Here is a 23,298-nt window from a genome sequence, read left to right on the forward strand (position 1 = left end):
ACAAGATGGTACAAAGCCGTCAGAGGGACTCGAATGGCCCCCTCTGGCTGAAAGCCGCCAGTCGTCGTCTGTTCTTTAGTCGAGCTCCTCGGCCCCCTGAATGTCCATCTCTTGGACCTTCCAGGATCCGTCAACCCAAGCTCTCTTCTCGCCGAGGAAAGCCACCCGCTCCTCCTCCTTCTTGAGGCCGTCGACGAGGTACTTCTGCGCCACGGCGCGCACCTGCTCCTTCGTCACGTCGAGCAGCTGCTCGCGGCGCGTCTGCTTCATCTCGTCGGTGATGCCAGACAGGAAACGGCCCATGCCCTCCTCGTTGACCGAGCGGGGCGCGTCCACGCTCTGGAAGATGGACAGTTTGGCCTCCTCGAGATCCCTGTCGGCCCACGACTTGTCGACCGCCCACTGCCCGGCGCCACGCATGATGGAGAGCGTGTTTTGCGGGTTGGGGTCGCGGTATGAGTAAAAGCCGAAGAGGCCGTCGAGGGCGCGCGAGTACGCTCCACCGCCGTACGCGCCGCCCTTTTCGCGAATCTCGTGATGGAGGTGCTTGTGGGTAAGCAGCTGTGCCAGCACCTGCAGCGGCGCACCCTCGGCCGAAGTGTACGAGGTGGTGGGCAGGGCGAGCGAGCCATAGTACACCTGGTAAGGCAGGGGGTAGAACGACTTGGCATCCCGGGCAAAGCTTGTTGGCTGCGTTGCCGGCAGGGACACGGTGCTCTGGGGCACGGACGACAAGAACTTGCCCAGGGCCGACGTGTTGGCTCCCACGCTCTCGGAGCCGCAGGTCAGAGCGGTGCGCATGTTTCCGCCGGCTAGAGCAAGCTGCTGGATCTTCTTGAGCTTGTCGATCACATCAACCAGCCCATCCGACTCGGGCCGGTTGGCCAGCGAAGTAACAAGCTTCACCTGGGAGAGGCCGCCAATCTGCTGCCGGAGCCAAGCGTTACGCGTCAGACCGGATTCGGCAACCCCACGCGCGAATTGGTGACCGGACGAGGCGATGTCATTCACGACACCGTCTGCCGAAGCTTGTAGGAGTTGCCTGATCCTTTGACCGGCCTCGGGGCTGTCAAAGTCGGTTTCCTGGATCAGCTTACGCAGAAGATCGAACATGGCAGGGACATTTCGGTCCAGTGCCATGCCTGCGAAGATGAAGCCCTCGGTAGCGTGCTGGAAGTCGGTAGGCGAAGGGGTGGAGTGGTAGCCGACCGACATGCCGCCAGTCTTGAGCTTCATCAGGTCTTCCAGCTGCTCCATAGACGTGTCCTTGGTGCCCAAACGCATGATGCTGTCCGTGAACAGGGGAATCAGCTCTCTCAGCTCGTTGGGGAGGTTTTCGATCGTGTTGACGGCGCGGAAGTAGGTGAGGCCGTTGGTCGGGGCCTCGTGCCACTGCGTCTTGACGCCATTGGTGCTGTCATCGCGCACCACGACCGGCTCCTTGCTCCTAGGGATGTCCTTGACGTGGACGGTGGGCAGGCAGGAGAGGTCCTCAGTATTCGACTTGCCCTGCTCGACAAGCAGCTCCAGCTCGCGCTCTTCGAACTGCTTACGGGCTTCGGCCTCGCCTCCTGCCTTCTTCGTCGCTTCCTCAATTTTTGAGGCCAGCCTCGTCTTCTCCTCGGCAGCGAGGTCTTCGCTGAAAGTAGCTGAAGGCGTCATGGTGAATGTCAAGGTGTTGTCATTCAACAAATACTTGTCGATCAGCCTCTCAAGGTAGTCGCCTTCAGCCAGTCGGGCCTCGAATGCTGAGATGGTGTCACTCCAGGCGAGCGAATCGAAGGGATCGACTCCGGTGAACCACTTGGGCTTAAGCCTGTGGAGCAGAGACATGCCAAAGTTGGCAGTCTTGTGCTTGAGTGCCAACTCGAGCTGGTGCAGAGAGCCGTCAATTTTGGTGCGGTCGAACCCGTTCTGGCGGGCCTCCTTGAGGATACGCTGAATCTCATCTTTCAACTTGGGGACGTCGGCCTCCTGAACGCCTGTCAAACCAACAGAGTAGATGCCCAGCTTGCCAGAACCATCATAGCCAGCGTTGGGGCTAAAGTCGGTTCCGAGACCCGATTCGATCAAGCCCCTGTAAAGAGGAGAACCGTAGCCGTCCATGAGCAAGGTTGAGAGGAGCGACAGCGAGAATGTCTCAACGACGTCCGAAGTCTCTCCCATAACCCAGGAAACGGACGTCTTGAACTGCTTGTCCGCGGCAACTAGGGGATCCAGGGGTCCCTCGACAATGTGCTCCTGCGGCCCGTTGCTGAGATCGATAGGGCTGTGAACAAGCGTGTCCTCGGCGATCCGGTCGAACACCTTCAAGCGCGCGTCAACCTCTTGCAAATGGTCAGCCAGAGGCATGTCGCCGTAGGTGAAGAGCTTGGCGTTGCTGGGATGGTAGTGCTGCGCATGGTATGACGATAGCTGCTCGTACGTCAGGTCGGTGATCTTCTGCGGGTCGCCACCGGAGTTGTTAATGTCGGGGAATATCCTGTCCTGGAAACGGATGTAGAACAGATACCCGGCATCGGACATCTGACCCTTCATCTCGTTGTAGACAACGCCCTTGAAGACGAGCTTGCTGTCCTCGGGCGTGGCCTCAGCAGTTTGCATCGCCTGTGGATTCTCGGGCCCTATTCTCCAGCCTTCCTGGGTAAAGTCGGTCTTTTTCAGAAGCGGGTGGAGCGTGGCGTCCATGTAGACAGACATGAGGTTCTTGAAGTCTTGCGCGTTTGTCGTCGAATACGGGTAGAATGTATGGTCGGATGCGGTGAAGGCGTTCATGAAGTTGGAAAGAGTTCGCGGAAGCATCTTGAAGAACGGATCGCGGATGGGGTATCTAGTCAGTGTCAGCTTGGGAGACTCGGAGGATTCTCTAAAGCTCTCGAAAAACGTACTTCTGGCTACCACAGAGCGTTGTGTGCTCGAGGATGTGAGGCACACCAGTGTCGTCCGGCGGGTTCGTCTTGAAGCCGATGGAGAAGACATTGTTGCTGTCGTCTCGGGCGATGTGGAGGTAATCGGCGCCAGTCTTGTCGTGCTGCAGGTGCAGGGCCGTCAGCTTCAGCTCAGGCACATGCTTGGACCGCAGCAAGGTGAAGCCGTGAAGCTTCTCGCCGGCCTTGGGGTACTGTGCGAGCTCGGTGACAGCTGCGCGAGCTGTGCTAGCAACGCTAGCCGCGTTCTTGGCCGTGTTGCGCAGCATGGTGATGGTGCGTATGTGGGAAGGATGGAGAGATCTCAAACACGCAGTGGCAGCATGGTTCTCCAGACAGAACGATATGGTGTGACAGGGGTTCTAGTGCACAGGGCGAGGATGAATCATCCAGACTTCGGACCTTCGGGCGGTTTCTTCGATGGCAACCGACAGGCCCTGAGCCACAGTGGAGCCTCGTAGGAGGCAATTCCCAAATTTTCTCTGGCAGTTGGACGGAAAAGGTCCACTCCAACACATAATGCCGTGCATTCATTCGTCATCGGGAGGCCAGGGCGAGGATGCTTTGATGCAATGCACAAGCCACTTGTTCTTCTATCGGGCTACTAGTCCCTGGCCAACGCATTATCGGGTCTCTCCCCCATCTGCCTGGCCCGACCCATGCTCGAGGAGCCAATGTGAGGCCTCGTTCGGATTCAATGACCCAAGGACAAGACGTGCTACGACCTCCGTAATCCCCAGCCCACCGGGTCATCATTGCTTAAGCCGATAATTTCTGGATCGAGTCCTCACCATCCGCAGCCATTCATCGTCAATCTCCTCTTCCTTCGTGTTGGCCCTCACCCAGATCGCGACAGGACGGGACCAAAGACATGCGGGACCCCTAGACCGGAACATAATTCTTGAAGGAATCAATAAGGACACCTTGGAACAGAGCCCAACGTAATAACCCATCCCCCCCTCCCGAAGCAGCACACATCCACTCCCGTGTGGGCGTTGCTTTTGCATTGCATTCCATTTCTAATGCGAATGCCCTTCCCCTAGTCGACAACGCACCCCCAGCCTGACTCAGGCCTATCCGGACGACGACAGCCTCAGAAAAACCCACCGCTGGGACTCTCCCCGACCATCGTTCGCAATTCCACTCGCTCTTGCGAACGAAACCGAACGGCCAGATCCGCGCGACGTCTGCACTGCTGACAATTCAGCCTCCCCACCCTCGTCGCTGGACGCATGCAGGACCCGCCCTCGTGACCACGACGTCCGTCGCTCGATCACACACACACTCGCTCTCGCCCCCTCAGCGATGCCAGCTAGCTCGCCTGATACGACTTTGCCAAACGGGCAAGACGGAGCTATCCCGCCAGGTGTCGCCGGCTACGCGAGGAAGACAAAGGCCAAGAAACCCGTAGACATGAACGCGTCGAAGCTGCTCAAGCATCGCATTGCGCAGCTGGAGCAGGATGCTGCTGGTGAAAAGGATCAGGAGGCCGAGATTGGTGAGTTGCATCCCGTGTCTTCTGTTTTTTTTTTTGGAACGTGGCCGGCATCTTGGCTGGTGGGCGCTGTCGGACGCCGGGGAGGACTCACGTGGCTGACGGTGCCATCACAGAGCGCGAGGTCAAGAAGGCAAGCCGGGAGATGATGCAACAGGTATCCAAGATGACCGACATGGCCAAAATTGAGCACCTCACGCGCAAATCCAGCGAACTCCTGGCCGATATGCGACGCATGGAGCGGGAGAATCAGAAGAACAAGAAACGGGGCGACGCTCTTCAAAAGGAGAAGGATGCGAACCGCACCGAGCTCAGCAAGACGGTTGGCCTCAAGGACAAGCTGGAGAAGTTGTGTCGTGAGCTGCAGAAGGACAACAACAAGTACAAGGTGCGCAGCCTGCAGGGATTCAGGATGATGGCCACGAACTACGCAGGGACTAACCGAGGCAGAACGACAACAAAACCTTCCAGGACAACCTCAAGCACAATAGCGCATCCTACGATGAGAAGTATTCGATATTACTGTCCAAACTCGAGGGCATACAGGAAGAAAAAGACCATCCCCGCAAGCAGGTTGTAGAGATTGGCGTCGAGACGCTGTTCAGGAACCGTTTCAAGTCCTTTATTGAGCAGTACGAGCTCCGGGAGCTGCACTTCCACTCGCAGATGCGCACCAAAGAGCTCGAGGTGCAATACCACATGGCACGGTACGAGCGCGAGAAGAAGAACGCGGAAGCCGAAGCTGCCAAGGCGCGCCAACTCCAGGAGCAGGTCCGGACCTTCACCAAGACGGAGACGGAACTGAGGAATCAACTCAACGTCTACGTGGACAAGTTTAAGCAGGTATGTGTGGAGGGTTTGCGAGTCCCTCGGCCCAGATCCCCCCAGGCTAATCGGCCAAGGTTGAGGACACACTCAACAACAGTAACGATCTATTTCTCACGTTTCGGAAGGAAATGGAGGAGATGTCCAAGAAGACGAAGCGGCTGGAGAAGGAGAACGAGACGATGAAGCGCAAACACGAGGCGACGAATGCCAACATCATCTCCATGGCGGAGGAGCGCGAGGCCATGCGGACCAGGACGGCCGAAGCAACCAAGAAGACGGGCAAACTTATCAGCATCATTGAGCAGATGCAGCAGCAAGGCCGCAAAGTGCCTCCGGGCATGGCGGCCACGCTGGAGAGCTGCTACTCGGATAGCAACGGGCACGTGGATGGAGACGGAAGCGACTACTCTGACGAGGGCGACGACGACGAGCAAAGCGAAGAATTCGACGACGACACGGAGGAAGAGCCGCAGGCCGCCGATGATGTGCCACCACGCCCCTATGGCCCTGAACGTCCACCCGTATCGGCCCCTCAAGCCGCGACAAACGGACACTAGGAGGAGTCTGCACGCCGCGCTTCAGGGGCTAGCATCAAGACGGCACCAGTATCGCCCGCCGAGCTTGTCGACACTTGCGAGAGCAAGTTGGATGTGCCACGGGGCGATACGTCGGCAGTTGTGGGCCTCGACGCGAGCAGCCGGTCTCACTCGATGCCAGAAATGGCGGTCGGGGATCGCGAGGTGGCCAATAGTATCCAGCACCCAAGCACAAGCAGAACGATGCCAGGCTCCTATCAGTTCAACGGCGTCGGCTTCGGCGTCACAGGCACGCTGGAGGACCACGACTCTCCGGAGAGGCGGCGAACACGGCTGCTATCCCGCCTCACGCGGTTCACGCGATGGGCGCTGTAGCACACCTTTTTGCTGCAGCCATTTTCGGCGGCCCCGGTCGTGGTCAGGCCGGCTTGTCATCTCGGGCTAGGTCTTGCTGCCGCTTTCGCTTCTCGTGGCACACGAGCCGCGCAGGCTGAGGCGTGATCTCGGGCGAGGAAAAGTGCGGCCTGGATACCGGGCTGTCCCTGTGTTGTTTAAGATCTCTCTGCTCTGAACAGCGATAGTGTAGTGCTAGCGGGAATGTCTACAGTATTGCTTCTGATGCGTGATCGTGAGGAATTTGCAGTCAGCGCTGACGGCAGCACGACGAACAAGTAGAATTGAGTTCGACACTCTATGTTTGTAGAGTCAAGCACGGATCATGGTGGATGACTCGGATCGCGTCAAAGTGACTGAGAATCGCAGTGTTCCAACCAACGAATGGCGCTGCGACGTTGGATCGAGAGGTGGGGGAAGAGCATCTCTGCATCTGTACTATGGACGGCAGCTGCAGGGTCGAGAGCTCTTCCCACTTTGATGGTGGAACGGGCGGCAGGCGGCTGGGGAATGTTGGGGGGGGGAAGGCCCCGCCCGCCTAAACGCCAACCACCCGCCGAGTGCTCTTACCTTGGCTTGCCGCTTGACCTTGCCTGGAATCATCTTCTCAGGTTCCGTCTCAGACGCATACACGACAAGACCAGGCTCCCGTCAGCATCAGCTCTCCAATTCCTCCCCAAGCCAATGTCTCGTCCATCCGATCCCGTATCACACTCCGCGCATGGCCATTGAGCCGGCATAGGCCACGGCCTCGCACCCTCCTCGCCTCGTCACGATTTTTGAGCAACTCGGCTTGGGACTGCGACGGCTGCCCGATGCGAATAGGTGACCTGAAGGGAGCTAGCGACGTCATTCAACTGCCACCCTCCCTTCACACGCTCTCGATCTACCATCCCCTCTACACATAACAATCATCCTCCCCGCGGGTGACCGCCACAATGGACTTTCTCGAAGACCCCCGATTGCGCCAGCGCTGGAACCAAATCTCCCACACGACAGGCGAAGTCACCGAGAACGCAGCTGCTGGCATCTGGTCCTTCCAGCACCACTATCTCAACCCGTGCCTCGCCTCCCTCGGCAACGCCATCGATGCCTGCGCCGCCCCTTGCCTCGGTGACCTTGAGGAGCGCGCTCGCCGGCGTCGCGAGGCTGACCGCCGCGCCGCCGAATACAGTTTTGACTTTTACGACGACTGGTACGCCGACGACGGGCTGCCGGGCAACAGTGGCGATGACTCTACCGCGCTGGGAGGCGCTGGCGCCGGTGACGGAGGCTGGAGCATCGCCGACTGGGACCGGCTGCTGGCGGGCACAGGGGCCCAGAGACGGCACGGCGGTGCCGACGGCGAAGGGGTGCAGCAGGAGCAGCCGAAGCGGAAGAGGGGCATGAGCTACGGCACACGTGGTGCTGGGCGGCGCAAGGCGAGCGGCGAGCTGGATCCGACCATTATACCGAGCACACAGCCGATAGGCTTCCTGAGCAAGCTGCCGTGGAAGTTGGGCAAGACGCTACGATACAAGCCCAGCGCGGCGGATCTGCAAGACCATCCCGGGCAGCACGAAGCGTTGGGCATGGGTGAGGCTGAGCCGTTGCTGGACGAGGGCAGTGAAGGGTCAGAATATGACGGGCAGGCGTATCAGCCTGAACGGACTGTCGCTGCCGGTAGGAAACGCAGCGGAACGACGGGGTCGGGCGACACATCAGACTCGTACCGTTCAAGAGGAGACCTGTTCCCGAGCGATGGCGAAGGCGAGGAGGACGCTGTGCCGTTGGACGACGAGTTTTCAATGGTCCTATCCCGCGTCAATACAGGCGATGATCGCAGCAGCGGCAAGACGAGACGAAGCAGCAAAGGCAAGAGGCCCGTCAGCGGCATGTCACGAACCGTGTCTCGCGCAACCATTGACTCGATTCGCACGCGAGCAAGTACGCCTGGACCGCGACACAGCTCGGGGAGTACACCAGTGACCCCGGAGTTGAACCGCGTGCAGTCGATGGAGGATTTACAACGAGAAGAGGATCAGATGCGCGAGGAGGAGGATGCCGAGGTGGAGGCGAAGCGCAGGAGAGCCCTTGCGCTTGCAATAGAGAAGGGTCTGCGGGGCGTGAGCGAAGCAAATGAGGCCGTCAAAGAGGACAAGCCTACAGCGAGCGACGAAGCGGATGTACCAGAGCCGACAGCGTCCAAGGGTGGCGAACAGCCAACTTTCTCGGGAGACAACGACGGTCCGTTGTCGGGCGGTCGGCCACCTGGAGGCTTCCTGACCATCACAGACGGAGGCCAGCTGGGAGGCGAAGAATTTGTTCCTGCTCGCCTGCCGCGGTTCAGGTGATGAAGGTCCGTCGAGCGATAGTCAATTCATCTAGGAGATCTGGCGATGCACAGCACGCCATCGTAAACGAAGGACGAGAGACGAAGCCATGAACCAAGAGCGTCACGTCAGTTACGATACCACGGCTTGTTCGAATTAATACATTGAAGGGCAATCGGCTCAACGATTTTGATCTATCGAACTTTGTTTTGGCGATGAAACGCGTTTTCTTGACGAATCTCCACATCTCAGCATAATGGCAAAAACAGAGATGGTTTACGGACAAATGACCATCAACAAGAAAACACTACTCGCCATCTCGCCATCTCGCCGTTCGCTTGGGAGCGTGCCGACGGAGCGTCTGCAAGATGTGACACCGACTCCGACGGCGAGCACCGATCTAGGGTTGAACCTGGGGAAACTAGGGAGCTTGGGGCCAAGACGGCGAGCTGGTGTCCGCACACGGAAATGCCGAGGTCGCGCGCCCCCAGAGGACTCCCCCGCATCATCAGCTGTTGGAGATGTGCCCCCTGTAAAGCTCGACCCCAGATCGCCACTAGAGTTCAACCACATACATATGTGCATGCTGGCTTCTACTCTTCAGACGGCTTTTCCCCGCGACTTGCATACATTGTTTGGTCCGCCAATCCTGACCTCATCATCGACACGCCGTCACGACTTGTACACTGCCTCTCACCGCATCGAGGTATTATCACCATGGCACCCATCACAACACCCTTGACGACCCTCCTGGGCGTCTCGCACCCCATACTTCTCGCCGGCATGGCTCGCACGTCAGGCGGCCGCCTTGCCGCTGCCGTGTCCAACGCCGGCGGCCTCGGTGTCATTGGCGGCTTCATGTACACACCCGACCAGCTTCGCGAGATTGTGGCCGAACTCAAGGCTCATCTCACTGACCCCTCCCTCCCCTTCGGTGTCGACCTCGCTCTTCCTCAGATTGGCGGCAACGCTCGCAAGACGAACCACGACTACACCGGCGGTAAGCTCGACGAGCTCATTGACATCACCATCGAGTCCGGCGCCAAGCTCTTTGTCAGTGCTGTCGGCGTGCCGCCCAAGCACGTTATCGACCGGCTGCACGATGCCGGTATCCTGATCATGAACATGGTCGGGCACCCGAAGCATGCCGTCAAGGCGCTCGACCTCGGCGTCGACCTCATCTGCGCGCAGGGTGGCGAGGGCGGCGGCCACACGGGTGACGTTGCCAACTCGGTGCTCATCCCTGCCGTCGTCGACGTGGCGCGCAAGTACCGTCCCAAGTTGCTCGGCGGGCTCCCGGCGCTCGTTGTTGCCGCGGGCGGCATCTACGGCGGGCGCTCCCTCGCGAGTTCTCTCATGCAGGGCGCCGCTGGCGTATGGGTCGGCACACGCTTCGTCGCTTCTGTCGAGGCGGGGTGCAGCGAGGAGCACAAGCGCGAGGTTGTGTCGTGTGGGTTCGATGGCACAGAGAGGACACTTGTATTGTCTGGGCGGCCGCTGAGGATGAAGACGAATGACTACATTCGCGGGTGGCACGCGCAACCCGAAAGGGTCAAGAAGTTGTGCGACAGTGGGACGGTGCCGATCGAGCACGACCTCGAGGAGGGGAACGACATTGATCCGCCGCATCTCATGGGCCAGGTTGCTGGTTTGATCACGAGGATACAGCCGGCGGGAGAGATTGTTGACGAGATGGTGGCTGAGGCAGTGGACATGTTAAAGCTAGGGAGCACGTATCTCGACGCGACGAAGAGCAGATTGTAGGTTCCAGGCGGAGTCTGCGGATCCGATGCTCGCACTCTACGTGTACTACCACCATTTCTACTACTGAATAACACAGGCTCGTCTTCGTGCCATCGTTCTGTGCGGTTTCTCGATTCTGTTGAGCTTCCCATCAACCAACCATTCCAGTCCCCTTGTGTCCGAGCAACTTGTTTATTCTGCGTTTCTCATCGGGCTGTTCATCCTGGGTCCTCTCGTTTAGACTCGTCAACGCCTAGCCCACGGCCTCTTGTTTTCTTCACACGCTCAAATCAAGTCTCCAAGCCAGCCGGAAACGAAGCACACGTCCCAGGCAGCGGACCCCGAGACGAAGGGGCTCAGCAGCACAAACACGGGCATCCTGACCACGACGAGCCAGACAAGCCTCGCCGCAGTCCACGCGGCCTCGCACAGGCTCTCCTTCCACGCGTCCGGGTCGACGACGCGGCCGATGCGCACGCGCGCCGTGGGATGCACCCTATCCCCCTCCAAGCAGTCCGGCAGCACGCCGTTCCACACGCGCGCCGTCCGCACGGGGCCCTCGCTGCCGTAGAGCTCCCGCAGCTGGTCCGCGTAGCCGGCCGTCGCGTCGCGCGCGTAGACGACGTAGGCCCGCGGCCCGACGACGGGCGCCGGCTGCCGACGGCGCGCGCGGCGCAGGCGGTACGGGCGGAAGACGTAGGTGACGGTCTCGAGATCGGCAAAGTGGCCGAGCAGGTGGTCGTCCTCGGGCGCGCGCGTGTCCTCGAACGAGACGGGCGCGCCCCAGGTGGCCGGGTGCGGGCAGGGCGCGTCGGGCAGGCAGGGCGCGAGGCGGCGGCGCCAGGTGCCGTGGCGGGCCTCCTCCCACTGCAGCTTGCGCGGCTTCTCGGTGATGGCGACGACGAGGTGGCGCGTGTTGAGGAGGTGGCGGACGCGCGGGTCGCGGAAGCTGCGGCCGCGCGCCGTGTCGCGGATGGGCATGAGGACGGCGTCGGCGTCGAGGTTGAAGGGGTCGTGGTGGCTCGGTCGGCGGAAGTCCGTACCGGGCACGGCGCGGCGGAACTGCGTCGGCCGCGGGGTCGGGTCCTCGGGCTGAAGCGGGTGGCGAACCGTGTTGGTGCGGTGGAGGTGGCGGAGGGCCACGAGGCGGGCTTCATAGCAGACGCGCAGGAGCGCGAACGACGCCTGCGCTTGCTTGATGCCGTTGTGTCCGAAAGGGATGGTCTGCGGGTGTGGAAGCAAGGAGAGACGTCTGTTCAGAGACCACTTGCTGGGGGGGTGGGCAAAGGTGATGAGCCGGTTGGGCATGGCAAACTCCCAGATCAGCTCCCTGATTTCAAAGGGAAGGCGGGCAAAGCACCTGAACGTCGTAGTCTTGTTTCTGTTTTGGCCTTGTTAACAACAACACCATGTGAGGATTGATGCGAGGGATGAGGTACCGGTGGATGAGCTCGCGACTTCCCACTTTGATATCGGCTTTGATCTCCTTGAGGGCTTGATTGACTCCGTTCAGGGAGCTGCTCAAAGACGAGGCAAGCCTTTTGCTAGTCAGGCGGAGAGCTTGCAAGTGAGCGTTCGTCTCTTGAGCCTGGTTGCGTGCGTCGTTCTCCTTGCGCTGGATGACAATGCTGGGCTCTTGGAACCTGACCTTGAGCTCTCTCCCTGACGACGCCATGGCTGCGGTCGCTCACGTTGACCGGCGTAAGCTTTGCAGCGTGAAGGCCAGCGGCAAGACCAGATGAAGGCGTGAGGCCGGTCGTGCTCGATGTTCAGTTAGCTCAGCCAGCCGGTATCTATGCTCGAAAGCCAGCAGCAGACAGCAGGCCGCAGAGACGTCGTGAAGAAGAAGAACAAGAAGAACAAGAAGAGAGAAAAGGAAGAAAGATTAGTTGAGTGAGAGAGTGTTGATCTCAGTCGACAGGCTCACTGGTCCTCGCCTATAGAGGACTTGCAGGTCAGCAGAACGCAGAGGACGGTGCCGAAGTTTCTACCACGGAAGGCACGCAGCACCTTCCCTTGGGGCGACTGAGGTCTCGTGGGAGAAATCATCGGGCTGTGTTTGGTTGCAAGCTTATCGCGACATTCACCGGGTCTCAGGCTGTGGCAATTCATAGGGGGCGGCACGGCGGTTTATACACATTCCACGGAAGCGGGCCGTCTTCGAGACTCTTGTGCTGCAATCACAAATGCCAAGACCAACCCCCGCCCAGGCAAAACCGACTCTGTGGCCTATGCTTGACTCGTGAACAGTTCAAGCGGCGAGACAAGCCATCACCGTGGTCGTGTGGCCAGACCTGGCGGTCTCACAATCGTTGACGAATTCCTGACCCTGCGTTACGCTGCTCCAGAAAGAGGTTCACCCAACAGAAACCGACGGCCTCTCATCAGCATGCTTGAAAAGAGCAGGAAAACCCGTGTCGCTCTTTTACACCATCGTCCATAGGCCCCGGGGCGAGATACAAATCCTGTGACGCAGGTTGTTACGATGTTTAGGTAACTCCTTAGGTAACCCTGACATTCTCCAACCCAAAACCCAAGCAACCGTCCCTAAGATGACTACAAACTCGTCGCCATGAGTCACCGCAGGCATCCAAGTAGACTGTGAAGACCCTGTGACGTGGTCGTCACGGTGTCTATTCTCCTTCATCGTCAATTTCCGCTTGGTTGTCCCATGAGACTTGAGAGCAAGCCGTGGCCTGTCCTGCAGGCACATTCGTTAGGCAGAAGAAAAGTCTACCAAGAGCAGAGTGGCCGAAGCAAAGGTGCTCATATGGGAACACCAAATGGGAAGAGCACCGCACAGCTCATGAACGAAATGAAGCAATGCCATGGATACGTGGCTCGTATTTATACAGTAGCGCTACCAATGACGCCGCTGGTGACCCCAGCCAGCGTTGATCCCGCTTCATCCCAGGGGGCCAAAATGCCTCTAATTGAGAATGAGAACCGCAACGATGATGGGCATGAAATTTCAGCAACCGGGCGCCTAGTTCCTCATGTGCCGTGCACCATGACTCCAGGCTCCTTTAGGACAGACCAAATAGCAAAAGTGAAAACCAGTCGCGATCAACCTCCGAAGGAAAAAAAAAATACAAGTGGTCTAACTGCCACGGAAAAGGAACTGCATGTCCTCCGGGCTGAGCGACTTCATCGCCTTGTCATCCCCATTGACGGTCGAGTGAATCATGTTCGTCTTCTTCTCTTGGAGCTGAACGATACGGCTCTCTACCGAGTCCTCGATGCAAAGACGGGTAATGGTACAGGGACGGCCCTGTCCGATACGATGGCAGCGATCCGCAGACTGCCACTCGGCCGCAGGGTTCCACCAGCTGTGACTTTGATCAGCAAAACGCACATAGAAGCAGGGAACGAGGGGATTGCTTACGGGTCCACGATAAAGACGTGAGACGCCTCAGTCAGGTTGAGAGCCACACCTCCCGCCTTCATGGAAACCAGGAAGCACTCGACTTCTGGGTTCTTCATGAAATGGTCGATAGATGCTTGTCGTTGCGCGGGCGTCATCGAACCATCGAGCATGACAGTGGTGACGCCGGCGCGGCGGAGACGCCACTCGATGAGCTGAAGCATCGACGTAAAGTTGGAAAACACAATCGACTTGTGCGTGGCCTTGTCAGACCGGAGCTTGTGCAGCTCGTATACGAGCGTCTCGATTTTGCTTGACGAAGTCCACTCCTCCATCTTGATGCGGTTGATGATGGACGACTTCTTTACCATGGCCTGGTCCTGCTCAATCTCGGGCTGCTCCAGGTCGATCGACAGCGGTATATGGCACATGGGACACGACAGCTCATCCATGTTGCTCTTGGACGACATCATGTAATCCCTGGCGCAGCCACGGCAGAAGTCGTGCCGACATTTGGACCGAATCGCATCCTCGGCGGGTTCGTCGCAAATGCAGCAGACCATGATGTTCTGACCGCCCTCGGCATTCTTCTTCAGGATCAAGTCAGGATGATCGGCAATCTGGCGCATTTGCATGAGTAGACCGAAAATGTTGGCATACTGGTTCAGCATGACGCCACGAGCCACATACGTGTCGAACTGGCGTTGCGTGTTGGTCATGATGCTGCGCGCAAAGTCATTCTCCACCTCGCTGAAGAATTCCCGGTTGATATTGATCTCTTTGACGGGCAGGTCCATGGCACTCATGTGGTCCTTCTTCAAGCGGCGAAGCATGAACTTGCTAGTTATCAGTCGCAGCTTTTTGAAGGCGATGGCACCGGGTCCCATGGCACCGTATTTAATGATGGGGTTCAAAATCTCCTGGTTGAACACGGACACGTGCTGAATGGCAGAATGTCCGCAACTGTTGCACATCTTGTGCTCGTCCATGTTCCACTCGAGTTGGCTGCACTTGCACTGCTTGCAAAGATACGAGGCGAATGGTGTAATGTTGAGGAAGCGCACAAGTGAGAACAGCTCTCCGATTCGGTTCTGGAGAGGCGTGCCTGTCAGACACCATCTGTAGTCGCCTTTCAAGGCGATGCATGCCCTGGCAGTGCCCGTGTCGCGGCCCTTGATGTAGTGTGCCTCGTCGAGAATAATTCGGTGGAAGTCGATCTGGTGGATTATGCTCTTCTGTTTGTGGACCTCGCCCTTCTTGCGCTGGTTGAACCCCTTTTCCTGCTTGCGAAACATGGACTCCAAACTATTGTACGACATCATGATGACATCGAACTTTTTGAGCTCCTTGGCTGTGACATTCTTGACCTTTGTATTGGTGCCATGGAAAACGAACGTCTTCAGGGTTCCGTCTGTGTACGAGGCAATCTCGTTGGTCCATTGCATCAGGGCAACAGGCGGGACTAAAACGAGGGAAGGCTTCTTGATCGAGCCGTGGTCGGACATGATGAGGGAGACGCTCTGTAGGGTCTTGCCCAAGCCCATCTCATCACCCAGAAGGCCACCCTTCCAATCAGTCATCTCCATCTCTTTCATCCAAGCAACACCCTTCAGCTGAAAAGGCTTGAGCTGTCGTGTAATATTGGTGGGCTGAACCGCCTCAGCACCGGACATGGCAGGCCGTGCTTCCAAGTCTGTCCACATCGTGTCGAGTTCCGGGTGGTGTCTCTCAAGTCGGTCCCGCTCTCGGCGGGCACGGCGGCCGAGCACAAAGTCATGCGAATCGTCAAGATTTATCCGAGCGCTAGCATCAGCAAGCTCGGGGAGCTCCTCGTCCGACTGATCTGGGTCGAAATCATCATCATCAGGCTCCGAAGAAGGAAGGAGTGGCAACGTGGCAGCCGATCTGAAGCCTTGAGGAGCATTGGGCCGAGTTGGACGCTTCTTCTTAGGCAGCGCTCCGGAACGTGGCCGCGCAACTTCAACCATATCATCGCTGCTGTCGTCCTCGCCCGTCTCCTCGGGGGCTTCAAAATCATCCGATTCTGTCTTGATGCTCAAGGCCTCGCTAAGGTCTGAAGACGAAGCTTGACCATTGGCGTCATCAGAGAGGGCATCGTCTTCGGAGTCAGTGATAAGCTTCTGCTTCTTCGTGGGTCGTTCGATGCTTGCCGAGAGTGGAGACTTTGATGGTCTGCCGCGTTTGCCCTTGACTACAGGGGTTCTATCCAAAGAAGCTCGCAGACCACGGCCTGGACGACTGGTAGACACGAGAGCTGGCATGTCCATCTTTTCATACTCTTCTTTTTGTAGGCGCCGAGCAATGATTTCGTCGGGAGGAGTGTCAAAAGCCAACTCGTCCTCGTCACTGTCGAGAACTTCATACGTGTTGCTGCTGCGCTTCGAGGCGCGAGCGAGTGAAAACCGGGTGTTTCTAGTGGCCCTCTCACTAGGGGCTCTTTCCATGACTGGAATTTGCACCTCCAGACGACTCATCATGGGTCGAGTTGATGCCGACTTCTCGTCAGCAGCCGGTGGCGCTGGCGTGACCTCGTGGCTCGTAGCCGGAGTAGAAGCCTCGCTTGCTGAGGTGAAGGTAGCCGAGGTCGAGGCCGACGTTGTCGATTTGCTGCCTCTCACGACCACACTCAAGGGTTCGATAGCGTCCACAGGCGGCAGAGAAACTGCAGAGCTCAGCTTTTGGGTCGAGGTAGACCTGGTCATTCGGCGAGAGCGACTACTCTCTTTAAGAATTAGGTCAGTGAAATGGTGTGGACCGTGGTATAAGTGGTGCTGAGCAAAAGGGGACTACGTAGTGCGGGGGTCAACAGCACTCACCAGGGGTCTCAGGCCTGGACGCAAGAGAGTGCGCGGCTGAGGTGCGGGCTTTGCGAGGCGCCATTTTGCCCAAAGATCGGGGAGAACAGGACGGGTAGGGCCAGTATATCTTGCGGCGATTGAGATGGCGTCCGGGGGGACACCGCAAAATCTTGCCTCAGGTCAATCGATCAACCAACAGGGAAGATGACGACAACAGCAGGACCAGCTGCAAGGCTTTGCGCGCGCGTCAACCAGTCGCAACAGACGAGCGGGCGACTCTGTGGAGGAAGCGCTCTGCCTCACTTTCTAACAGGCTATGGGGCGTGACAATTGACAAGAAGGGGCCGGAAGCCGACGAACAAGACGAAGATGACCCGGGGGAGTGAAGAAGGAAGTCAAAAGTAGTCGGTCTGAAAGGGTGGGAAAAGTTGTTAGATCCGGGGAAGGCAGCAGCGGCGAAATTGGCCAATCCGGGGCAAGTGCAGCTGTAGCCTTCTTCGGTGAGAGGAACAGAAAGATGACAGTGAGAGCATAAGGTTGGTCGATGGCGACGGGTGGAAGGGCTGAGTTGCGACCGAGGACGCCTCGGCAGCTCACACTCGCAAGAGAAACGGGAAGCCTTGTTCAATAGCTGAAAGGTACGTCCGCCCGTTCACTGGTGTCAGGGGGATGGACCAACGGGGCAGAGCTGGCACTAGGTTGCCACCCTTTTCCTCCGAAAAAGTAGTGGTGAATACTGACAACTGGGGAGTTGGCGGACGCGTTTGGCGGGCAGGGGCGGGGTGGCAAGTCTTCACGAAGTCACGTGGAGCCCCTTTTCCCATTAAAACCCTTGCATCCGGGGGCCGTGCGCTGTGGCGACTGACTCTGTCCAAACGCCATACAGTGCATCGCACCCATGGTTTTTTTGGATATCATAGACGTCATTGGCATTACTTGGACACGACGAACCTCGAGTTCGCTTCTTCGCAGAAGCAAATTGCCTTGGCTGGGACGTTGAACATTCGGCAGGCTTTACACATGCAGCTCGATGCATCATTGCCATATTTTCAACCACGGCTACATCATTGGTGACGGCAAATGTGGACTGATTTCGAAAGACTGTCTCACGTCCCTTGCGGACCAGTGGCAAGGCAGAACTCGAAATGCTCACGAAGTCACGTGACTTTGCAGAAAGTAGCGCTGCCCAGAAATGTGCGGGTCGCTCAAAATAGCACTGTGATGATATGCGAGACTCCAAGCTACCACACAGTGCTAATAAGGACATGATTCAGCAGCTGGTGAATCGGCTGGGAAAAGGGGCCCAAAAAGGAAAGACCCCCACACCGTGTTTGCAATCCCTGCAGGAACGATGCCCCCCGGTCCCCGCGAGGTACCTTCATAGGCACCGCGTTGAGGGACCCTTGGGACCGGACCGTTCTCTGCGCGTCTCCCGTTCCCTTTCCCTCGGCAGCTTGGCGGGTTCCTGCCTAGCCGACATCAAGTTGCCACTTGCCTCACACTGATCTTGGGCCAAAAATCTGTGAGCCGCATCAGAGTACCTACCTACGTTGACCAGAATTACCAACTGCGGCCTGTGACCACCCGACTCTTGTCAGAACTTGCATAGGCCGAACCGTCTTCAGCCGTCTTATTTTCCTCATCATCTCAACTGCGTCAGAGGCTCACACTCAGCACGATGGTTCGCAACGTGACCGGTCCGTGAGTACCATCGCCGCCAGCACTTGCCTCTGAGTACCCAGGCAGCCACTAACTCAAGGACAAGGCGATCGGCCCTTACTTCTTTCCTCGCCGTCCGTCATCTCCCTCTCTGATCTGTCGAGGTTTTCATCCTGATAGTGTATCATTAGGCAAATAACATCTCCGCCCAGCAAATCACCCGCGATGTAGAGCAGCGTCGTGCAGCTGCCGCTGCTTCCCTCCAGAATCAAGCCCAGGATGATGACGACCGAGGTGACGACAATGAGGATGAGCCACAGCAGGACGGTGACGGAGACCATCGCATGACTAATGCCGCCGATGAGACGGCTGAAACAACTGCGTCCGCCGACACATCTATTGATGTTGCTGCCCCGGCTACGCCTCCGCTCGCGACCGCCCGCCAGAGAGCCGCCGAAAAGAGAAAGGCTAGCAAACTCGCTGCTGATAAGATCAAGGCCCGTAAGGCGGCCAAGAAGGCTAAGAAGAGCGGCGACGATGACGGAGATTTCTTTGGCGACCTTGCTGACCTCCTCGATGGTCCGGTGGTTCCAGTGCCCGGTCAGCTGAACAACTGCGAGGTTTGCAGCAAACGTTTTACTGTTACACCATACTCCAAGGCTGGCCCTGATGGTGGACTTCTATGTGCCGCCTGTAGCAGAAACGTGAAGAAAGGCGATGACAAGCCGAAGAAAAAGGTCACCAAGTCGACTGGCGGGGTTGGCAGACGCCGTGCCGTCCAGAGCAACATCATGGACGGCAACTATCATCGCGGCGCCAAGAGCCTCCTGACTCTCTGCATCAACACCCTTGTCAAGAACCTCAGTTTGGCCGAAGATTTGGGGGATCTGCCTTCTCATGTCATCGACAAGATCGCCCGCAGCATCGCGAAGAGGCGTCTCCTCGATCCCAAGACTCTGGCCCTGTTCACCCGCCCATCCATTGAGATTCTCAGCATCTATGACGGTGCCAAGCTCACTCCAGATGACTACATTACTGTCCTTATGGTTTGCAGTAATCTGAGGCAATTGAGGGTTCGGAACGGTATCCAATTCAGGGATTCCGTCATGACCTATCTTATGGGCCGCACCATGAGTCTAGAAAAACTCTCGCTTCATGGGTCCAATCTGATCAGCGCTGGCCACTGGACGGAGTACCTCACCAGCAAGGGTCATGCCCTGACCACGCTTCAGGTATACTACACCAACGAGCACTTTGGAGACGATGTGCTAGCGTTGCTCTCCGGCTGCTGCCCAAAGCTGGAACGTCTTAAGATCTACAGTAACCAGGAAGTCACGAGCGACGGCATGAGAAAGCTTGGCGACATCAAAACCCTGAAGCACATTAGCCTTCACCTCCTGGCCCCCATCGCCCCTAAAGCACATGTCTCGATCATACGCGACCTAGGCAAGAACCTTGAAACTCTGTCATTGAAAGCGGCCCCTGCCATCAACGACGAAGCTCTCACCGCCATCAAGGCCAACTGCGCCTCCCTCACTAAGTTGCGCATCACACAGAGCGAGGCAATCACAGATGAGGGCTTTAGCGACCTATTCACTGATTGGTCTAACCCTCCGCTGAGATTCATCGATTTTGACAAGGACCGTCACGTTGATGCTGAGGACGCGGTGGAAAACCCCAACAAAATCGGACTCTGCGCTGACGGCTTCCGCGCCCTCATGGCTCACTCTGGCCGTGAGCTATGCTTCCTCTACATATCCAGCTGCCGCAGCATCACGAAGCAGGCCTTCGAAGAGGTTTTTGTAGAGCATAAGCAATATCCTAAGCTACAGATTCTCGACATTAGCTTCTGTGGCGAGGTCGACGATTTCGTCGTTGGCTCTGTGTTCCGAAGCTGCCCGAAACTTCGACAGCTAAAGGTCTTTGGCTGCATGAAAGTCACCAGCCAGGTCAAGATTCCTAGGGGCACTCTCCTGATCGGCGTGCCCAACGCGATGGGCGTGGAAATTGAGGGAACTGAGTAGTCGAGGGCTTAAGGAAATGAAACACCGGGATGACGAATGAATCATGAGCAAAGGGCGTTTGGGGGTCTAGCACCTTGTAGAATTCACTTCGGAATTAGCTTTCTTATTTATTACCCTTTTCGCTTCCACTTTCTACCTGCCTGCTGCGAAACTTACTTGGTGCAGAACCAGGACAGTTGCTGGACACACCACTCAAATTAAGTAGCGCATCAATGACGACCAATCTGCCGGAAAGGCAAACACCACAAGCTCTTCGCGCACGGAAGTGATTGTCATAATGTGGTGGATTAGATGTACTCCTTCCCGAGGACTAGGTACTTGCTAAATCTTGCACCCCTCGCTTATACAAGATCTGCCTTTTTCATCAAATCATCATGTCATTTGTTCACAACCTTTCGCTGCCTTTTCTTCCTCTTTAATCGGCCATGTGGTCCTTGACGAACTGGATGTCTTGCTTGACATAAGAGTTCAACCTCGCCTCGAGCTCTGCGTCGGTCAGCGCGGCAGACTGCCTGGCCATACCCTTGGGGCTGCATGCGCTCGTGTCCTGAAGGTAATGCAGGTGAGCCTCAATGTCGAGGCCGAGGGTACCGCCGTTGCAGCCGATGCTGGCGATGCCCTCGCAGACGCGAATGTCGGCCACGGTGTAGTCGACCTTGTCGGAGCCACCGCCCGAAAGCCAGTACTCGACGCTGGTGTGCCTGTAGCCGAGAATGATGGGGGGAAGACGGGGGACGGGGTCGGCGGCGTGGGTGACGCGGTACTCGGCGCCGGCCTGGGCGGAGACAAACTTGGCGAAGTAGTCGTTACCGACACGGGGCGAACCGTACGTGTAGATGGTGACAGGGATCGACTCCTTGGCACGGAGGTAGGCGGCGCCGATGGTGGCAACGGCGGCGCCGAGGGAGTGGCCGGTAGCAACGACGGTGTAGTTAGGGTTGGCGGCGCGAGCCTGTTTGATGGCGGCGATGGCCGGGGTGCGGATCTCGCGCCAGGCGTTGTTGAAGCCGGTGTGAACCTTGCAGTTGGCTGTGAGGTCGGTGCAGCCAGTGAAGGCGAAGAGAATGTTGGAGATCCAGTTGCGAATGCTGCGGCGTGTCAGTGGAGGACTCGAGCAGTGGGAGGACTTGTGTCTTACTTGGAGGAGCCGCGAACTGTCAGCACAATGGTGCGGGCGACATCGTCCCTGACCACGAGACCTTCAATGCCAGAGGTGACACCGGCGAAGGAGGCTATAGTCGTAGCACGGTTCGCCTCAACCTGAGGGCAGCCGTTCTCCGAGCACTTGACAGCGGCGCCAGGCGCATTGGCCCCGTTACAGTAGGCCGCAGCAGCGTACTGGACGTAGAAGCGGAAGTTGTTCAGGTCTGCACTGGTGACGCCGACGGCTGGGGGGGGGGGGACGTCAGTCGAGCAAGCATGAACTGGAGTCGGGGGACTGACCTCTTTCATCAAGAGCCGCAAGAGTGTTGCCATACTCCTTGATTGGCAAGACACCGGCCGTGGCCGTGGCGGCCAGGAGAGACAGGACGGGCAGCTTGAACAACATGTTGACTGAATTTCACAACAGCAACAAGGAAGAAGAGCTTCAGCGAGCGAACAAGACGCTTTGGTTTCAAGCCCGTCGAGATCTTGAGTACCACCTTGAGCAACTGGAGTCCGTGTAATCGAAAGCGAGACTGCAGCAAGGGCACATGATGTTACGAGACCGGCGCGGCAGAGCCTTCATATAGAGGATCATCTGGGGAAGGCCATGCTCATCGCGGGATGAACATGTTCCTGGGCGCCGGTACCATGCTCCCTGTTCGGGAAGGAGGTGACAGGGCCATCCCTTGAAAGGCCCGTAAGTGTGCACGGAGAAGAGGGGGGCGGAACGGGGGACGGTCTAGAAGATAGTTGGGAAGTTCCGACATGTCTCAGCATCCGCACATCCGGAGGCTGCAGCAGAGATGCGCCTCGCGGATGGGTCAGAGATGAGATATTGGCTTGTCGCGGCGGAAAAAGCACACATGACAAGGCTCCGTTGGTCAGCAGCAATACAACAGGTGGTAGACGGCGTTCGCGAGGCGCCGAACGTAGCAACGTCTTGCGCCCATCACCACAGGTTTACTGGACGATTGACCAGTAAGATCGCATGGTAGCGTTGCAGGCCGGTTTCCGCCCCGGCCACAAGGTGACAGCCAATACGACTGGCTGAGAGGCAAGGGGTGCGAAGCGCAAAGTAACAGAGTGAGAGAAAAAAAAAACAATCAATCTTGAATTCCCCCGCAAGCCGCTCGGTGCGCGAACGGGGCATAGGTTCGTTTGTTGGGAAGAAGCGGGTTCTCGTCGGGCTTCGTCTCTGGCGAAGCAGCTCCCCAAACCAGCAAGGCTTCGGGCGTGGCTGCCAGAAGGGGTACAACAGACGAGGCGGCCAAGGATATCGCGAGATCTGGGATGGTGGGGGATGGGGTAAGATCGGCACTTGAAGGTGTCCACGCGGACGAAGAGTGCGGGCGCCTGTCGGGGTGGCTGGCGATTGGCCGGCGATTGGTGCACGCTGGGTTCGTATGGAGTCCGGAGCTGTCACTGGATGTGTGTGCCCGGGAAGCGCTGCGCCGAACAAAGGCGGTGGAAGATGGCGTCGGCATCGTGAGCTGAGAGCAGGATGCGGTCGACTTGGATCGTTTTGGGGGGGTTCCTCCGACCGGTTCCACGACGAGTCAACACTTCGGCGCGGACTGGAGTCTGATGACCCAGTGCTGGATCGTGTGAGGAGCCCGGAAATGAGGGCTTTCTGTTCTTTGACACTGCTGAAGCTGAAGCTGCTCGATGCTCGGGGATCACCACCGGGATTGCTGTGGTTTGTTGAGGGGGGAGAAATGAGTGATGGGGTCTTGTAGGTAGGTGGACACGAGGTATCTGCCGAAGGGTTTTTTGCTGTCGAAGTACTTCCCCACCGCCATGTGTCCCCCACAGTCCACCGCTGGGTATTGCCTGCCAAGTCTTTGCTTCCTGGGTCGTGCCTTCATGATCATCGTCACCATGCAACCCCCCTCCTGCCTCCCTTCTCATCTCGACCTCAGCTGCCCCGCCTGTGTGTGCCCACCTACTGGAAGTGCAATTTGCCATGAAAGTCATCAGGACGTTCCAGCTCATCATGCTCATATCGCTCCCCCATGCGGCTGAGCTACTGAGCCGAGTTGGGTAACTCACAGC

General features: G+C 57.8%; 8 protein-coding genes across 8 annotated transcripts; 4 read left to right on the forward strand and 4 right to left on the reverse strand.

The window, feature by feature from the left end:
- Positions 1 to 75: 75 nt before the first annotated feature.
- On the reverse strand, positions 76 to 3,196 carry CYM1 (Mitochondrial presequence protease; the record flags this gene model as incomplete). Its single annotated transcript, XM_028641567.1, has 2 exons — positions 76 to 2,830; positions 2,889 to 3,196. 2 exons carry the CDS (start codon positions 3,194 to 3,196, stop codon positions 76 to 78), a joined length of 3,063 nt encoding a protein of 1,020 aa, XP_028498692.1.
- Positions 3,197 to 4,232: 1,036 nt separating this feature from the next.
- D7B24_007458 (uncharacterized protein) lies at positions 4,233 to 6,161 on the forward strand (the record flags this gene model as incomplete). Its single annotated transcript, XM_028641568.1, has 5 exons — positions 4,233 to 4,425; positions 4,539 to 4,810; positions 4,873 to 5,265; positions 5,325 to 5,771; positions 5,808 to 6,161. The coding sequence occupies 5 exons, from the start codon at positions 4,233 to 4,235 to the stop codon at positions 6,159 to 6,161; spliced, it is 1,659 nt and encodes a 552-aa protein (XP_028498693.1).
- A 956-nt stretch (positions 6,162 to 7,117) lies between these two features.
- D7B24_007459 (uncharacterized protein) lies at positions 7,118 to 8,512 on the forward strand (the record flags this gene model as incomplete). The annotated part of the gene is made up of 1 exon (XM_028641569.1): positions 7,118 to 8,512. One exon carries the CDS (start codon positions 7,118 to 7,120, stop codon positions 8,510 to 8,512), a length of 1,395 nt encoding a protein of 464 aa, XP_028498694.1.
- Positions 8,513 to 9,208: 696 nt separating this feature from the next.
- Positions 9,209 to 10,255, forward strand: D7B24_007460 (uncharacterized protein; the record flags this gene model as incomplete). The annotated part of the gene is made up of 1 exon (XM_028641570.1): positions 9,209 to 10,255. One exon carries the CDS (start codon positions 9,209 to 9,211, stop codon positions 10,253 to 10,255), a length of 1,047 nt encoding a protein of 348 aa, XP_028498695.1.
- A 264-nt stretch (positions 10,256 to 10,519) lies between these two features.
- D7B24_007461 (uncharacterized protein) lies at positions 10,520 to 11,909 on the reverse strand (the record flags this gene model as incomplete). Its single annotated transcript, XM_028641571.1, has 2 exons — positions 10,520 to 11,615; positions 11,674 to 11,909. The coding sequence occupies 2 exons, from the start codon at positions 11,907 to 11,909 to the stop codon at positions 10,520 to 10,522; spliced, it is 1,332 nt and encodes a 443-aa protein (XP_028498696.1).
- Positions 11,910 to 13,334: 1,425 nt separating this feature from the next.
- On the reverse strand, positions 13,335 to 16,499 carry D7B24_007462 (uncharacterized protein; the record flags this gene model as incomplete). The annotated part of the gene is made up of 3 exons (XM_028641572.1): positions 13,335 to 13,563; positions 13,620 to 16,341; positions 16,436 to 16,499. 3 exons carry the CDS (start codon positions 16,497 to 16,499, stop codon positions 13,335 to 13,337), a joined length of 3,015 nt encoding a protein of 1,004 aa, XP_028498697.1.
- A 1,596-nt stretch (positions 16,500 to 18,095) lies between these two features.
- On the forward strand, positions 18,096 to 20,100 carry D7B24_007463 (uncharacterized protein; the record flags this gene model as incomplete). The annotated part of the gene is made up of 3 exons (XM_028641573.1): positions 18,096 to 18,118; positions 18,183 to 18,210; positions 18,268 to 20,100. 3 exons carry the CDS (start codon positions 18,096 to 18,098, stop codon positions 20,098 to 20,100), a joined length of 1,884 nt encoding a protein of 627 aa, XP_028498698.1.
- A 415-nt stretch (positions 20,101 to 20,515) lies between these two features.
- On the reverse strand, positions 20,516 to 21,649 carry D7B24_007464 (uncharacterized protein; the record flags this gene model as incomplete). Its single annotated transcript, XM_028641574.1, has 3 exons — positions 20,516 to 21,188; positions 21,239 to 21,488; positions 21,544 to 21,649. The coding sequence occupies 3 exons, from the start codon at positions 21,647 to 21,649 to the stop codon at positions 20,516 to 20,518; spliced, it is 1,029 nt and encodes a 342-aa protein (XP_028498699.1).
- Between the last annotated feature and the right edge of the window lie 1,649 nt (positions 21,650 to 23,298).

The sequence above is a fragment of the Verticillium nonalfalfae genome (assembly GCF_003724135.2).
Source record: "Verticillium nonalfalfae strain VnAa140/NRRL 66861 chromosome Unknown scaffold_6, whole genome shotgun sequence".
Taxonomy (NCBI): Eukaryota; Fungi; Ascomycota; class Sordariomycetes; order Glomerellales; family Plectosphaerellaceae; genus Verticillium; species Verticillium nonalfalfae.